Here is a 17,256-nt window from a genome sequence, read left to right as displayed (position 1 = left end):
GGAAAGCTAAGTGCCAGCTGCTGAACCTCTTTATTGGTCAGGCGAAACTAGCCATCTACAAGAGCAGGAGGAACAAGATAGGCGGGTCTCTGGACTATGATCTTCAGACCATCTTCGCTAGGATGGTCAATGCTCGGATAAAAACGGACTTTAATTTTTACCGAGCAACGAACAACATTGAAGAGTTTAAGAGCACATGGTGCCTAAATGATGAACTATGTGTGGTGGAGGAGGAGGAGCTGGTCTTTGGAGGCCTCCTCAACTCAGTGTTGTTTTCTTTTTTCTTGTTGTTCGGATCATGTTTTTGTTTTTTGTAATGGCAAATTAAATTGAGTTTTTGAAAAGTCAATTAAAAAAAATAAAATCAATAAAATCTCTCTCTCTCTCTCTCTCTCTCTGGTTAGCTGCCCTTGTGTTGAGTCCGTCTGTCACTGGGGCTTTGTACCCAATCTCGATATTTGGGGGTGATGATGAAACCACCCCCAAGCTGACCTGGCTCCTTCTTGCAGTACCATATTTGTACCGTGGATGAGTCACAACGCTGTACCTCATCAATCTCTGGCTGTGATAGCAACTTCTTATTACGAATATTCGAACACTGAGGTAAGAGCTGCTTTTTAGTCAGTGAGGATGTGGGGTCTCGAAGCAACCATTTCTCCCAAGTCCTCTGCATGTAACCCCTCTTGCTGGGGTTACTCCCATATTAACAGTCCAGCAGTACCAGGTTCTCTGAACTGCTCCATGAAGGCCTTGTTCCAGAAGCCAATTTGACATCAGGTAGCCCTGGTTACCCGACCCCTGACATGACACTTTGTTGACCCAGGCGGTGTTTAAGCCGGTATGACTATCATTTATGGTTCCCCTTATTCTGAGGTATAGGCATATAGCGTAAAGGGCCTTGCCTAAGAACCCACCTGATTCAAACAGGTAACCTGTCACTGACAAACAGTCAGCCTGTTACACTGACTGAAGCCACCTGGATCATTTAATGTTTGAACCACTCGTTCGCTTTCCTTCTCTCTTTCTGTTTGACGTGATTGATTTGTCTGCCAGTGATTTGTGGATGACATTCACACAGCAACATTAGGAACTAAGGAAGTTAGTGAGAAGATTGTGTTCCCTCCTATATTAAATGAGAGGCAACTTCAGTCGTGATCACAGAGTATATTGCTCAAGGTTAGATACACAATAGCATCACCTTCTCCAGCTAATGTAACCAAGAGTCTCAGCTCAGCTGTAAAGTTATAGAGTCCACTTCATAAATCTGAGCAGCTCAGCTACATTCATTTTCTAATAAAGCTTATGGAGCTGGAACACCCTTGGACACACACAGAATTTGTGTATCCACTTGACTATAAATGTGTTTTCTACAGTCAAATCTGATGGCAGAACATCTATGTCCTGCTTCCTCTCTTCAGGGAAAAAAAAAAATGAACAAAGCCTTTTCAGCATCGCTGCCATCTGATCCACTCAGCTGATTTACTGAGCTGTCAGCTGAGCGACGATCAGGAAAACAGTTGTCAAACTCACAGACTCCAGCAGCTGTGGTCTGAAATTCCACACAATCACCAAAAGCTGCCACAACACTACTAATGAACCCATTAGCCAATGACTCACCTTGATACACACATATTCTTAAACACCTCACATACACACATCCCATAGGTCCTATAGGTCTGATGGACCAAACACAAACAGTGTGACCTAAAGACTAATCGGCAAACTAATCGAGAAACCAGCAGAGTCATGTGACCTCATGTGGCCATTTGTCAGAACTTTAGGGGCAGCATCTTGAATCAGCGGGAGGTTCTGGCAGGCCCTCCTGATAACACTGAATCACAACAGTACTAGTAAACAAACAAACAAAAGCACACACACACAACACACACGCACACATCTGCTACGTAGGGATACTTGGTTAGGATTAGTTTGGGCGGTGTTTAGAAGGTGAGGATGGGGAGGGAAGCAACATCTTCATGTTATCTGTTAACTTTGGCTGCTGGACCTTCCCTTTAATTCCACTATGAAGATGGAGAGATGGAGGGATGACAGCTGCTCTGCAGGAGCACATGAAACATTGATGAGGAGAGGAAAGAGGAGAAGAGGAGGGAGGAACAGCAGACCATGTCCCTCTACTCTTTTAATCTGCACCCCCACAGCTCAGAGAAACTCCCCTGTGATTGGTTGACTCTCAAAAACATAGGATGCATGCTGGGAGATGAGAGATCAGCTGCAATTCTGCTTTGTCATGTGAAGCCCCTCCCACTTGGGCTTCACATTGGATTGGACAACAAACATCAGCTAATTTTCTAATTTATTATTTTTTGTTTTTTGGCTATTCTTATATTTTCTGCTGTCAGTTTAATTTATCCCGTCTAAGGTGAATACATTAAAAGAATGTAGTGTTGGTTAATGTTTGATGGTGATGATGGGCCACTACTGATTACTGGAATATGTAATATGATGCTAATCTAAAGCAAAAAGTTTTTCCACTTTTTTCATATTTTGAGGGATTCAGGTTAAAAGTTCGAGTTAAAAGAGTCTACAGGAAAAACTGTTGACAAGGAGGTTGAATGAGGTTCTGCCAAACAATTAAACCCCACCCACACGTCAGCAGTAAAACTTTATGAAGGTCAACAGATAAGAAGAAAGATGAGACCACCTGCAAACAGAGTCAAAGTCAACGTCTGGGTCACGATAAAACAAAAGGGAACAAACACACTAGCCGTGATCTTCTGTCACGCCTTCACAGTGGCTTCCAGCCAAAGAAGCACTATCAGGATCAAAGTCCAAGGTTTTGGACTCCATTAGCCATCAGCTAAATCTGACCTGCCTGGAATTTTACTGCTTGTGTGAAAAAAAAAATGGGCAGAGGAACAACAGTGAGATGAAACCTGAAATGAGGGATTAATCACACATATTCACAGTGAAGATGCAGGAAGGGGACCATGTTTGTCTTCAGTAGCATCGACCCAATGGCCTTCGGGTCCGCAGTGCGCCCACCAACAGCTCTAGAAGCAGCAGGAGCAGGTTTTGGAGTTCTAGTTAGAGATCAGAACGTGACCTCACGAGGCTTAAAGACCTCAATTTCATTCAAATTTGATACTGTGTGACGCTGACAAATAATTGACAAAATGGTGTTTAGATTGCACATTGAGCACAATGAGGGTTAGACCAAACATTGTAAGAGAACTTGACGCTCACACGTGTCATCTTTCAATGTTACCCAGCAGCCCCAGCGGCACTGAGCGCTGTTATCAGAGTCGCCAGCTGGACCTTTGAGAAGTTCTCAACTGCTGCCTCATCCAGATTTGGTTGAAGCTTCCCTGGCTGTGTATCTGAACCTCCTGACTTTCTCACATGGGTCCCAAACGTGGTTGTGGTGAAGGGGGTGTGATTTGGAAGGGGCTCCTCCTCTTACCTTGAAGCTGTTTGAATCTCCCCTCCAGCTGGTTGTAGTTGAACACTGCCTGGCCTGACAGACTGGGGCTGGGAGCCCTCACTGGGTTGCCATGAGAAGGGCCGGGACCACTGAATCCCGGGGAGGCATTGGTGGAGTAATCCAAGGTGGGGGAGAGGGCGCCGGGTGAGAGGGGGCCCGGGAGGCCACTCTGGAGCTCCATGAATGAATGATTCAGTCAAGACAAGTTCACATAGAAGATGATTCTCAAGGTTTTCAGAGTGAGGACACTCGCTTCAGAGTTTCAGGATAATAATTTGACACAATCCCAGATGGATCAAACCTTCAAAGTAGCAACATAGCAGAGAGAAATGTTACTTTCTCTCCATCCATCCATCCCTTCACTAGCCCATAGAGTCCAGACAAAGTAGCAAAGCCTAAACCAGCGTCGGCACGCTCCGAGTTCAGCAGAGAAAGGGACAGAGAAAACACCTTTCAGATGGAGAGAGAGAGAAAGAGAGAGAGAGAGGGAGGAGCCATCCATGACTTCAACATGCAGCCAATCACTGGCTCTGATTCAAACAGTGATGTCACGGATTTTAACACAGAGGAGGGAGGGAGGGAGGGAGGGAGGGAGAGGGAGAGAGACAGAGACAGAGACGGAGAGAACCAGGGAGAGAATTCCAAGACTGATAAAATTAAGTTAAATGAGATGCAGAATGGTGATATTGTGTGTGTGCTTGTGTGCCTGTTCGTGTGTGAGAGAGAGAGAGCTCAACATTATGCTCTAACAGGAAGAATGGCACTAAAATTAGACTATTAAATACTGAGGATGTTAGGACACACACCCGCACGGGGGTATTTCCTGAGACCATTAAACAATAGAAGGGACAAACGCTCTTTTGACCCTGAGATGACGGCAGACAAAATCATGATCATGTCCACTCCACAGTTTTGACTAATCAAACAATAGTTCTCAAATGCCAGACCAAAACAAAGTTCTAGCTGAATAAAATGTGAAGAGCAAGAACTCCTGAAGCAGCACTGAAACAACAATCAAACTGCAATTCTGAGGTCAAAGGTTGGGGTGAGGAAGGAACTCGAGCCCACTGAATCAACCATCCATCATCCTCATCTGTTGTCCTCGTGGTTCAGCCCCACAGGGCAGCTCTGGCACATAAACCAAATGTTCCCTTCTTCTGCTCAGTGGTTGCTATGGGGACAAACACACAAACTTGCCTCATTCAATGAGCCCTGTATGCATGGCTGTAATTGATGTGACCATGGTGATAAATTTCACACTTCAATCCCACTGACATTCCCAAGTCAGCGTGTGGACTATAAAGACTTACGTCTACTTTCTGCATTTGCTCCAGAAGGCTGCTGATAGAGTAAAGTCAGTAAAGTCCATCAGATCCTTCTCATGGAACCTTCCACTGAAGAGCCTGAGGGCATCCTGACTGGTGCAAATCTTCTTCTGCATCTGCCTCCTGGTTCACTTACATACTTCTCAAGGCTCACTGTGGGCCAACATTAGATTTTTTCAAGGACCAAAATTCCCCTCTTTGATAGAAGGAGCCCCCAAGCCAACTGTGGTGCAGCTGTTGTAATGGAGGCAATAGAAGAATGTGCTTCACCTTCTCCTGCCTGCAGCCTTCAGTGCCTTCAGAAGCCTTCAGCTTCTTATAGTGGAGGCCACTTCTTTCTATTACTGTCACAGCTGGTTTAGGTCTCTATCCAGGACCACCATCCCCTCCACCAAGTCCTGCTGTTCCAGAATCCAACCTGCCATCCATCCATCCTCACACTGACTTCTTCTATCATCAGTGCATCTAAGTCATTTATTCATCCATCAAACACAAATGCTGTCTCATAGACATTACACGCAATACCTCCTCCTAACAGTAGCAAGACACACAAACACAGCCTGACCAAACTCATCATTTTTATACCATCTGACCCCGCCCCCTCCTACCTGCCAGGGCTTTGATGCGTGAGCGCTCGAACAGGCGTGCTGAGCTGTTCTCATTGTCCCAGTCATCGGTGTCCCAGCGGTTGTTGACGCCATCGTTGAATTGTTGCTGGATATCCATATGTTCAAACTCCGATGCCACTGACGTCATCTTGAACCCCCGCCACTGCTGAGTCCTGACAGCTGAGCGATTGAACGGCCTCTGAGAAAAACCACAAAACCTGCAGCGAGAGAAAAAAAAGACTGGAAATGTGTGTCTGCATCATGTTCAGTAAGTGTAACTCGGCATGAATCAGAAATTACCCATTTCATGATTTCAACTGTGGACACTGAACAATAGTAAACACACTTAATATTCATTAGTATTAAAATTGAGCCAGATATTTGTTTGGAACATCTCAATGATTTCAGATCAATAACAAACAATATTGATTAAAAGTAATTCTTGCTCCAAGACAAAGCGAAGAACTGTCACATGACCACGGCTGTGTTTTGATTGGCTGCAGCTATTTCCGGCATCGTTATCGCTAAACAATGAAATCCTGTCACCCTGTGGCTCTATTACGTTACTACATAGTCTGTTCCAGAGAACTGTGATGCTTTCAAGGACTGTTACAAGAAAAACACCAAACCTCATACTCAAAGTTTTTTTTAAATATTCAGAATCGTAATTTTTTTAAATATTGTCATTCTCTTTTCTCACACTGCATTCATTTAGAGGTAAATGGTGTTTAAATAAAAGAAGATAATACAAAATAAGAAGTGAAATATATACATCACCTGTAAAAGCATGATATCATTGTGAACAGATGGGAGAATTAATGCAAGAGCGCCAGGAAGGGGAACAAGGTGAGGGTGGATGAGACAGAAAGGAACAAGATGGAAGGAGGGAGAACAAGAGGGATTCTCTTCCAGTCTCAGTCTTTTCTCTTGCCCATGTCATCCCCCCTTCTTTTGCAACATTTCCTTCAAGAGTCTCTAAACCAGGGGTGGGGAACCTTTTTCATATCGAGGGCCATTTCAATTTTTATAAAGTCCTCCGAGGGCCATACTATTATGAACACATACCTAGGGATGCAAAAAAAAGACAAAAAAAGTCTATAACCACTGTGTTACTAAGTCTCATGATTGCTGCATTTGAGTTTGAATTATTTATTTAGCACACATGCATATAAAATCACCCAAAAAAATAGAATAAAATGACAAACAAGTAAAATATGTTTTCATGATCATACAAAACAATAAAAAAAAAAAGAGGGACAGAGTTGCGGCAAGAGACCCGTAAGGACCTGTTCGAGGCCTCTACTCACAAAAACTGCAATACAACAAGATAATCAAGAAAATAAATGAAAAAAAGAAAGATAAAGACAATAATAATAACAACTAGAAAGCACTCGGAGAGCGCAGACCTCCGGCAAGCGCAACAATTCCTGGCATATCGTGATTTCGACCATAAATATTAGTCCCACATATACTTTGACTACATATTTAGATTCCTTGACCATAAAACCATACTGTTAGCCACTGGAATCATAACCATATATGTCTTAGTTCAGTAGTTATTCACGAAAAAAAAAATCACGCTTTGAAACAATTTTACTTTGTCCGGCGCGAGCGCCTCAGCGGCGGCTACGAGGAACTCCTTCACGAACTCTCCTTCACGAACTCTCCTTCGGCGTGAGGTTTCAGCTTCGTGGCTATTAATTCACTCATCACCCAGGGGGCCATTGCCTATATATATATATATATATGGCCCGGAGACCGGGGGTTCCCCACCCCTGCTCTAAACTGTTGATTTGCAGAAGAATAAACTTCTATAGATTTCACATTTTCATTAACATATTTCATTTGTTTGACTAAATAATCAACAGCTTCTCAGAGCTGCAGACAGTGGACTGCTTTCTGTACTGGTTCTGCTCGACCTATGTGCTGCCTATGATGCAGTTGATCAGAGCATCCAGATCCAGAGACTGGAGCAGTCCACTGGGATTAAACTGGTTCAGATCAGATTAAGCAGATGATTCCTCTTTGTTCCTCTTCTTATAGTAGTTTATTCATGGAGTTCCACAAGGTTCTAGACTTGGACCAGTCCTGTTCTTGTTGTACCTCCTTGCCTGAGGACACATTGTTGAACAACAGGAGACTATGTTCACAGCTATGACCCACAGAAACAAGAACAATCTTTATTTCCACCAATGACTTGTAGAACCATAGAACCAGAAAACTAAATTCAAGTTGTCATCATCCAAGCAACAAACTCACTGCTATTTAAAAAGAAACCGTGATTTAAGACATTATTCCTTATTCTATTTTCACTGAAAGAACATTATCCAGCTCAGCCCACAGATCTCCATGGTTACCAAGGCTGTGATGCAAAGGAGAGACAGAAAAGAGATGCCACTTCAATGGGATCTTATACCAGATCGGTCTTCTCAAACTAAAGGTTATATTCAAGAATTTTATTCACTTTTCTTGTTGATGCACACATTTTTGAAAATCAGGTTAAAACAACTAAAATTCACATTGGGTAACATGTGTAGGAGGATCCGAGCATTTGCCCACCAACATTCCAAAGCTTCGATGTAGAAAAGAATCTGCATTTTTACAGTTCTGCTTCTCCAGTAGCGATTGTTCACCATGGCAACGCAATGGAAGTCCCGAGCAAACTCCCACACAGGCCACAGTGCTCTGAAGAGCAAGTACGTGTGTGTGCGTGTGTTCTTGTACGTTACATTTTGAATACCAAAATCCTCATTCTTCTCGCAAAGTAAGGACATTTTAGCTTGTCCTCACAATTTCAAAGGACTGTGTGAGGGGTAAAACATGGGTTTAAAATTGAGGTTAGTTGCTTTTAGGGTCAGGGTTAGGGTAGTTGTGATTTTAGCCTTAGGAGATGGATTCTGTGTTATGTTATGCAAGAGTCTTTACCTAGATAGAAGAGGGCAATGATGTTTTAGTTGATATTTTGATAATAGTAAAATATTTGAGATTTTAAGGAAAATAATTTGAATCTATTTTAATATTAATAATCTGTCAAACGTTTGATAAAAAAGGTCATGTGATCTAGAGTTTAAAACTGAATTTTGACCTAAAACTGCATCAAACTAAAATCAGCATTTATTGGCAAATGGAAAGGTTAAAGAGATGTTTTAAGGATTCCATGAAGCACAACCTGCATGTAAAAATGAAGTACAGGAGATCTAATGAGAAATAATTTGAGGGTTTAAGGACAGCGAAGTTACTATTGACAATGATCAGCGATCAAGGGCAGGGCCTTAAAAGTATTTACTTCTTCCCACTCCTTTTTGAACGTGTAAATTACGTACAAGATTGTTGAATGTTGAATAAAAGGCTCAATTAATCAATTCTAGCTTCAAGCCCAGTTTTTAAACTTCACATTGTTTAAAGAAACATGAGCAGGAAGTCATCCATCAGGCCATCACAGTTCCCTTCCCCCTGGGGTGGGAACAACGGCAGCGCCCTTCCAGTAGCCACATGGATGGGCAGAAGGACTAATGTGCACAGTGACAGTGTGGTTAAAGGATGGCAACAACATCTCTGCAACATGCGGTGTGGTTCTGTTGCCCTGCTGCATGATGGAAAATCAGGAAAGTAAGTATGGAAATTTTAGTGGATTTTATTCTGCGACCAGTCCGTTGCTCTTACCATTCTGTTGAACTGCTCTTAGAACCGAGCAGTTCATTCACGCTCAGCTGCTCTCATCAATAAGTCATGTGGTCATATTTGCTCACTGGGGCGAGTTGTTTTCCTCACAAGTTAAACTGGAACAGCAGACAACAGGAAGTTCTGTTTAACAGCGGTTTAGTGTTTCCCGGTTTCACGTGGATAACTAATACTGCTTTCACCGAAATTACCACTTCATTGCAGGATATCTTAACACAGGCTGACCCACCTGTGCTCAGAATTTGGGCATCTTAACATGACCAGCAGTAGCTAGTCCCTCCCTTTCATACATCATCACGTCAACATCATCATCGCGCCTTTACCTGCGCCTGAACACTGCCAGGTCAACAGACAGCATGCATGTCAGGGAGTCCATGGTCAGTCCTGTTTTTTTTAGTACTTTTGGCCCTTTTGAAATGTTTCCAAGCTCAGCACAGATTGAACAATATCTAAGTGTTACCGTATTTTCACGACTATAAGGCGCACCTAAAACAAAAATCGACGGTGCGCCTTATAATATGGAGCGCCTTGTGTGCGGACCGAGTTCCAAAATCTGCTGTGCGCCTTTGGTGGGTGCACTACGGTAAACACTCCGCCAATTGATTAGCGGCACACCTACGCGTAAGGATCCCCTAAAATGGCGTCGGTCAAGTGAGACGCGTATGAATGAGGCTTACTTTAAACTGCAGGCCATTGATTATGCAGCTGAAAATGGAAATTGAGAAATCTTAGTGTTTTCACTTTATGAGGAGGCGGCATCTCTATATATGCGCGAGGACAACTGTTGCGCAGCGGCTGCCCGCGGATTACCAGGAGAGGGTGGCCATCTTCCGCACCTACTGCCGCGACAAGATAACCGCGCCCAGCCACATCACCAACATGGATGAGATCCCTCTGACTTTTAACATCCCTTTGACCCACAAAGTGGAGAAAAAGGGACCAGCACAGTGGCGATACGCACAACGGGGCACGAGAAGTCGTCGTTCACCGTGGTTCTCGGCTGCCACGGAAACGGACCGAGTGCTGGATGACGGAAAGCGAACACTCCTTCACAAAGACTATGAGGCAGCGGCGGGCAAGTTATGCCATCATATGCGGGTGGATTGTAGACGCGTGGGCTATGATACCGTCTTCATGTATTGTAAGAGCTTTCACAAAATCAACGCTGAACCGGAACCGGTCGGTGAGTTCGATTCAGATGATTAAGAAGAGGAATTCGGGATGTTGGACATTGAAATAGTGCAGCTGTTTAATTCAGATACAGAAGATGAAAACTTTGATGGTTTTGTGGCAGAAGAATTAATATTTTGTTCAATAAATGTGTCGATACTCACTGTTTTACTTCGATTGTCATTTTTTACTGTATGTTTCAGCATGCGCCTAATAATACGGTGCGCCTTATGTATGTTTTAAATACAGATATAGCACCCATAACTGAGACCGTGCCTTTTATTACAGTGCGCCTTATGGTTGTGAAAATACGGTAATTGAGTCAAGGAAAACAGAATTTGGAGCTAATCTGGAAAGATGGTAACTGTCCTGTTAACAGTGGAGGACACGGAGGACACCAGTGGTTCAGCTCGCTGGAGACACTCAGGAGGTTTAGCCAGTGCTGAGTGCTATATTAATAAGCAAAGTTCATAATTAGGCCTCTCAGAGTGTCAGAGGCTGCTAATCTTACCATCTAACTGTGAGCAGCACAGAAGCTAAAATCATGACGTACTTCACGTATGAGCTTCCTTCAAAGACCGTGAAGCTACACATTTGATTTGTTTGACTGAAAAAATGGGGCAAACATCTTAGGAGATCACTGGGGCTGTGGACAGGATGTCTAGTGGCTAAATCAGGCAGGAACATCAACGTCATCGGCTAATTTAGCGGGGTGAAGCGGAACGCATTTCATAGAGTTTCATAAGTTTTTATCAGGCTGATTAAAAAGTGACATCATTCTCCCTCATATGGGAGCAATATTTTATGGGTCCGATAACTGTTGTGCATCATGGAGTGCTTCTTTGTCCCCAGCTCCGGAAACTGTTGCTATCCCACACTGGAAAGTTGGGATGAAGAGCTCCAGGGAAGAACTGACATTTTCTGATGAACAGCTGGATTGTTCCTTCATGAATAACCTCTGACTTCCAGCAGTGATGCCTTAACTGGCTCCAGGCTGTTTGTGTATTAGTCTGTTTGAAAAATTAATCCAAAGATGTGGAGAGGGAAACGTCAGTCGTCTCCATACAGACATCATGCTAACCTGCTGACTGAGCACCAGCAGCAACATTGAGTCACTTATTGTGAAAGGAATCAAGAACAGCTGAGTTGATCAGCCAATCACAGTCCATCATCAGTTTGTTATTCCAGCAGAACTAAAGAATATCTTTCCTACCAAAACACTAATCCACTTTATTGATCGGGTGATCAATAACCTGAATGGAAGACACAGGAGACTGTGGAGCAGACAGGATTTTATTTCTATCCAGATCAGGTGGTTGGCCATGTTGTCATGGTGATCCATCCCATAGTGCTGTTCTGGCCACCTGCCAGGACCTTTCACTCTCACCACAGCCCACAATCCTGCTCATGTACCACAGCAGTGCATTATGGGACATCTGACCTGATCTGTTCAATAGACTGAGAAAGACGAGAAAGAGCAAGAGAAAGAGAGAAAGAGAAACAGAGAGGGGGGGGAGAGAAAGAGAGAGACCTGGGGGTTCGGACAGACAGATAGACCAGCAATGAGGTCACCCAGAAACACAGTCACAACAATCCAGCAAATCAGGAAAAATGTGTCATTTCAGCTATAAACAGTTCTAAAAGATGATCCAGGAGAGAAAGAGCAAGAGTGAGAGAGTGACAGTCAAGGGCATATAATCCCTCCCCCACTCCATGTCCAATGTCATCAAACTCATTTCACATGACTCACAGTGTGTGTATTTGTGGATACAAAACACACTGGTGTAAATCTGCTTAAAATTCTCTCTCTCTCACACACACACATGCACACACACTCACACACACACTATGATGTCACCAGAGCTCCTGTTACACTGCTGCCCTGGAGATGAGGAGGGTGGAGGTCAGTGATGTAAGCCTCTCTGTCACCATAGCAACATGAGATAAAAAACAGATGCGCTGAAGCAGCTTCCAGGACTGACGAAGGAAGAGTAGAAGCACTGAGGCAGAAAATGTCTCAACACCAGTTTGAGAGAAAGCACCACTGCACCAGACAGCAGGTGAGGAACCCACAGTAGGACTGAACATTTCCACCAGCAGGAAGGAGGCCTGTAAAGTTCAGAGGTCACTGTGTTTGTAAAGCAGTGACTGGTGGAGATATTGAAACAGCACAAGGTTGTTCAGGTGCTTGAAATTGCCTCATTTCCTCCTGAAGAAGAAACAAAGAAGAATACCAGAACCTGCACCCCCCCACCAACGAGCATCTGTGGCTCATAGGCGGCACCCTCATTCCAGAGAATCACTCACTTCCTGTCAGCTTGTGGCCCCTCCCTCACTGATTAGCCGAGGCTCACAGCAGAGCTGTGTTGTATTCAACACCACGTCTCTGACATCAGTCACATGGAGAAATGTTTGTCCTGATCTTTTTAACACAGCAACAGGAAGCATGGCCAAAAGCCACACCCCCAAAAAATCCTGCTTTAAATTCACCATGAGGCAACACGAGGCGGCCAACCTAAATGCCGACAACATGCAGCCAACCAGAACATTTCAGTCATTTACAGTTTGCTTTTGTCGAAAGCGACCTGTGCTGAGATACAATCAAGTCATGTCTGAAGTAGTTTTAGCAGATGACCATCACATGAGGAACACAGCAGAAGAGGGGCAGATGGGCTCCAACAAGGCTGTTCCATTAAGAAGAGCAGCTGTAGGTATTGAACTGAATGTGGACAGCTACAGCTAGCCAGTGGTGCACCAGCAGCAGTGGGCCCACTTCAGTTGGGTGGAGACCAGAAGCACCACCATATTCTGGACCATCTGAAGCACGCACATCAGCAATCCCATAAGAAGAGAATTGCAGTAATCCATGCAGGACTTCATCATGACTTGTACCAGCAGCTGAGTGGTGTGCTGGGTGAGGAACAACTAATTCTTCTGATGCTGAATAAGACAAAGGCAGAATGACCAGGAGACTGAGGCTACGTGATCAGAAAAAGTCAGTTTAACCTCAACCATGAGATTTTGAACAGCCTTTGTAAGAGCAAGAAACAAGGTGTTAGTGTTGATGTCAATGTTGTGATTAATGCATTGGCTGGCCTGGATAAACAGGAGCTCCTTTTTACCAAGGTTAAAGCTGGAGGTGATGATCCTGCATCCATGCAGATGTGTCCAAGACAGTTTAAAATCTTGTCTGAGACTGATGGTTCAGCAAAGGCAAACGACAAGTACAGCTGGGTGTCAACAGCATAGCAGTGATATGAAAAACCATGACTGATTGATTGCTGGCCCCAGTGAGGCTGTATATATGATATTATTTATATAGTATAGGACCCCCGCAATGACCCTAGAGGGACCCCAGTAGAGAGCTAGTGAGGAGACGAAAGCTGATTCTTGCCACGACACCCTGAACGATTGGTAAGATTCAAACCAGGAAAGTGCTCTGCCAGTGATGCATAGGCCAGAGAGGATGGAGAGAAGGATCAGTTGACTGGATCAACTACAGCTGACGAGTCGAGCAAAATGAGAGCAGAAGAACAAGTAGATTCTGAGGCCGAATTGAGTATCTCCATCCCAGACAACAAGGGTGTTTCTGCAGAGTGGCCAAGATTGACGCCAGATTAGTTCTGGTCAAGGAGGAGGTTTCTTGACAGGAACTCAGTAATTTGCTTCAAAACCAGTCACTAAAAGGTCTTGGACAGTAATGGCAGAAAAGAGACGAGGCTATAGTTTGACAGCACTAGTTTTCTGAACACAGACAATGGGTGGCCAACTTGACGATAGATTATCAGCATTTGAGACAATGTGAGCAGTAAAGAAAAATCACCATTTAGACCTGTTTTTAGTGTTTCGATGGTTCGTAAGGGCTCGGCTCAGAGCAGCAGTGTAAACAGCAAACCCAGGTTCACCTGCGTATTTCTATGGAGATGTAACAGTTAAGGACCTACGTCATGAAATCCTACTACAAGTTGAGGAACAAACCGCAGCAGAGCAGAATCAGGAGCTCTGGTGGGGTCAGGTTGTTATTCACTGATATTGGAAGCAACATTAGCAGGTTTTAGCTAAGGGATTCTTTAATCCTCCATTTGGTGTGTGTGTGTGTGTGTGTGTGTGTGTGCGTGTGTGTGTGTGTGTGTGTGTGTGTGTACAGCTGGCTGACAATGAAGTCAAAAGGTCAACTTCCACATACAGAACTTGCATCCAACCAGCAAAGTGTTTTAATCTAAGATGATTCATTAACAAGTGTGTATACAAGCTAAGCTAAAATAAAATAACCTAGGCTAAGCCACTGTGGAAATTGTCTTGTAACAGCAACAGATTAAGTGCAAATACATAATGATGTGAAAGTAAATGCTATTATTGTACATTAAAGCAGTAATGGTTGAGTCAATAATCGTCTTCATAAAGTTCTAAAAATTATATCATTTCAATGACAACCTACATTGATCAACTAAATCAAAAGCTGCTTTTCTTGACAGGTTTCTTGACAGGTGATACTGTTCTATCTCCATGGTGACCAAATTATTTATAGTTAGCTGAATCTTTGCCCCCTCCCTTGTCTGTGTTGCAGTGTTCCACTTCCTGTCCATTGGACATTTTCCAGAACATTCCTCCCTCTCATCTGGTCACAGTTGCTACATTTATCTCCTTCCTCTCCTTTTCCTCCTCTTCATCACTCCGTTAGAGCTGCAGTTGACAAATATCCTCAATTCAAGTTGGAGGTGAAATAAAGAAGCATAAAAGTAACCCTAAGAATTAGTCCACAAGCAACATAAGAGAAAGAGGAGAAGAAAAAGCCTTCATCATGAGGAGGATCAGGAGGGAGGAGGTAGAGGCAGAAAGAGAGGCGCGCCAGGATCTATGATACTGTTTTGAGGTGATCAGTGTCCAAGATTAGTATTACAGTACTACTGCATTACAGTAATTCAGTAGTACTGTAGTACTATTGTAGCTTCATTTGTGTTTTTGGTACATTTATACTCAAACTCTGACCCTACCTCTGGCTCTGCCCCCGACCCACCCTCCTCTGTCAATAGTCAGGATGGTTCCGCGTAGCACCTTGATACCCTGAACATTTCCTATGCAAACAGAGGTTAACAATTTATGCTTGAGCAGACTCGTCTAGTTATCGATGCAACTTCCCTCTGAAAAAGTAGTGGGTGCAGTTCAATCCAGCCGTTTCCTTCAAAGATCCAGTTATGATTGTTTTGAGGGGATAGCGAACAAATTTAGATCCAAACAAGCAAAGGAGTAAAATTCATCGCTTTTCATTAATTTTTATTTTTTTTAAGCAAACTACACGTTGCAATCCAAGGACATAAAGAATAAGGCTGGGGTACTTTAGGAGAAGTTTTTAGTTAAACTATACGTTTTCCATCAAAAAATTAAAATAGAAACCCTGCAGGGGAGCGCTACGAGAATCTCTTCAATATTTTTGAGTATCTATTCTGTGTCACACTTATCTTTATAAAAATCCTTATTGATATTTTATGCTGCATTTTTAGGTAAATACTTTTTATTTCACAACAGGTTTATGCATTGGTGCACTTCTTTAGCTTCTTAGAGATGTAAAGAATTTTGAGTGATGATGATGATGATAAACATTTGCAGTTTTAACAGACGGAAAGTTTATGAGTCAGTTTAGTTTAGACAAGGAAGAAAGCACAAGTTGTTTCCCAGCTGTGGATGATTCAAAGAGAAGGGTGGAGATGGGCTGAGGTAATAAAGCGGACAAATGGAGGAGAAAGGAGTGGGGGGAAAGAGAAGAGCACAAGGGGGAGAAGTGAAGGAGAGAAGGAGGCAGCCTGTATCTGATTATATAATTACTCCACAGGATATGAAAGAGGGTCTGCGCAGAAAGAAAAAAAAAAAAAAAAAAAAAAAAAAATATATATATATATATATATATATATATATATATATATATATATATATATATATATATATATATATATATATATATATATATATATATATATATATATATAAGCAAAAACTTAACAGAAGAAAAGCCCACAAAGCTGCTGAATCACCACAGGAGTGGAAGGAAAGGCCAGAAATTTCCCAAACTAGGAAAAATCAAAACCAACAACACACATCAAAAATTCAGCAGAAACTCCCAAAAGGCCAAAGCTATCTGCTTTGGGAATATTAAAGCAAGAATATTCTGGGAATGTTGATGAGAAAAGAGATGACCACGCCTGACAAGCCATCATCATCATCATCATCATCACCAGAGAGCCAGCAAATAAACTCGCAGTTCATCTGCACAACCATCAGCAGTGGGACAGTAAAGGCCGCGCGCGCGCGCACACACACACACACACACACACACACACACACACACACACACACACACACACACACACACACACACACACACACACACACACACACACACACTTCTCAGCACGAAGATGTAGCCGGAAGGAGAGCTCCATGGCCGGTCTACACTGTGTTTATGCCGCAGAAGGAGCTTACATGTCGTCGAGTGGACGCGCGCCAAACCGCAGCAGCCACAGGATGCTAATACTCAGCAGAATGCTAATACTCCAAGCACGCACAAACAAAAACAAACAAACAAACAAACCGGTGCAGTCTAAAACATCGAGATAGGGGTTCGGCTCGGTCAGACCAAACAGGTCCGTTCCTACTCGGCTCCGGTTCACGCTCACCTTGAGGCCGACAGGAGCGCAGTGGAATCCGGCACGGAGAGAGTTGAGAGAGTAAAAGCAACGCAGGACCAGAGTCCTCAAATCCACCAGTCCCCCTCCTTTTCCCCTCCCCGAGCTGGCTCAGCACCGCCCGGACTGCAGAGGCAGCGCCGCTTGGTTCAGACATCCGTACGATCCGGAGGGGCGGTGCTGCAAGAAGTTGCGTTTCATTGTATTTTCGATGCAAGGATTCACATTAAACTGACATAAATCCCATTGTCTTCCAGACTATCAACATCAAACAAACGTCCCAGATTAACTGTAAGAAAATAAGTTAAAGGAGCAGTCTTAAATAAACGTATTTAAAGTAATTATAAAAT

The 17,256-nt window shown here is 43.4% G+C and overlaps 1 protein-coding gene across 5 annotated transcripts in view; it reads right to left on the bottom strand.

Annotated features, from left to right (window-relative positions):
• LOC101071033 (spectrin beta chain, non-erythrocytic 1-like) overlaps positions 1-17,029 on the bottom strand; it is a 56,294-nt gene extending 39,265 nt beyond the window's left edge. For 2 of the 5 annotated variants that reach the window (XM_029834779.1, XM_029834780.1), the window contains exons 1-2: positions 16,898-17,029; positions 5,376-5,593 (exon numbers count right to left, since the gene is read on the bottom strand). In XM_029834779.1, coding sequence (XP_029690639.1) covers positions 5,376-5,523 — 148 coding nt within the window. In that variant the 5' untranslated portion in view covers positions 5,524-5,593; positions 16,898-17,029. Of the gene's footprint in view, positions 1-3,421; positions 3,874-5,375; positions 5,594-16,897 lie in introns of those variants that run through there. The other 3 variants (XM_029834777.1, XM_029834778.1, XR_003888173.1) reach the window with 2 other exon arrangements.
• Between the last annotated feature and the right edge of the window lie 227 nt (positions 17,030-17,256).

Source organism: Takifugu rubripes, chromosome 4, assembly GCF_901000725.2.
Source record: "Takifugu rubripes chromosome 4, fTakRub1.2, whole genome shotgun sequence".
NCBI classification, from domain to species: domain Eukaryota; kingdom Metazoa; phylum Chordata; class Actinopteri; order Tetraodontiformes; family Tetraodontidae; genus Takifugu; species Takifugu rubripes.
The sequence above is the reverse complement of the archived record's forward strand: the minus strand, read 5'-3'. Positions and strand labels throughout refer to the sequence as shown.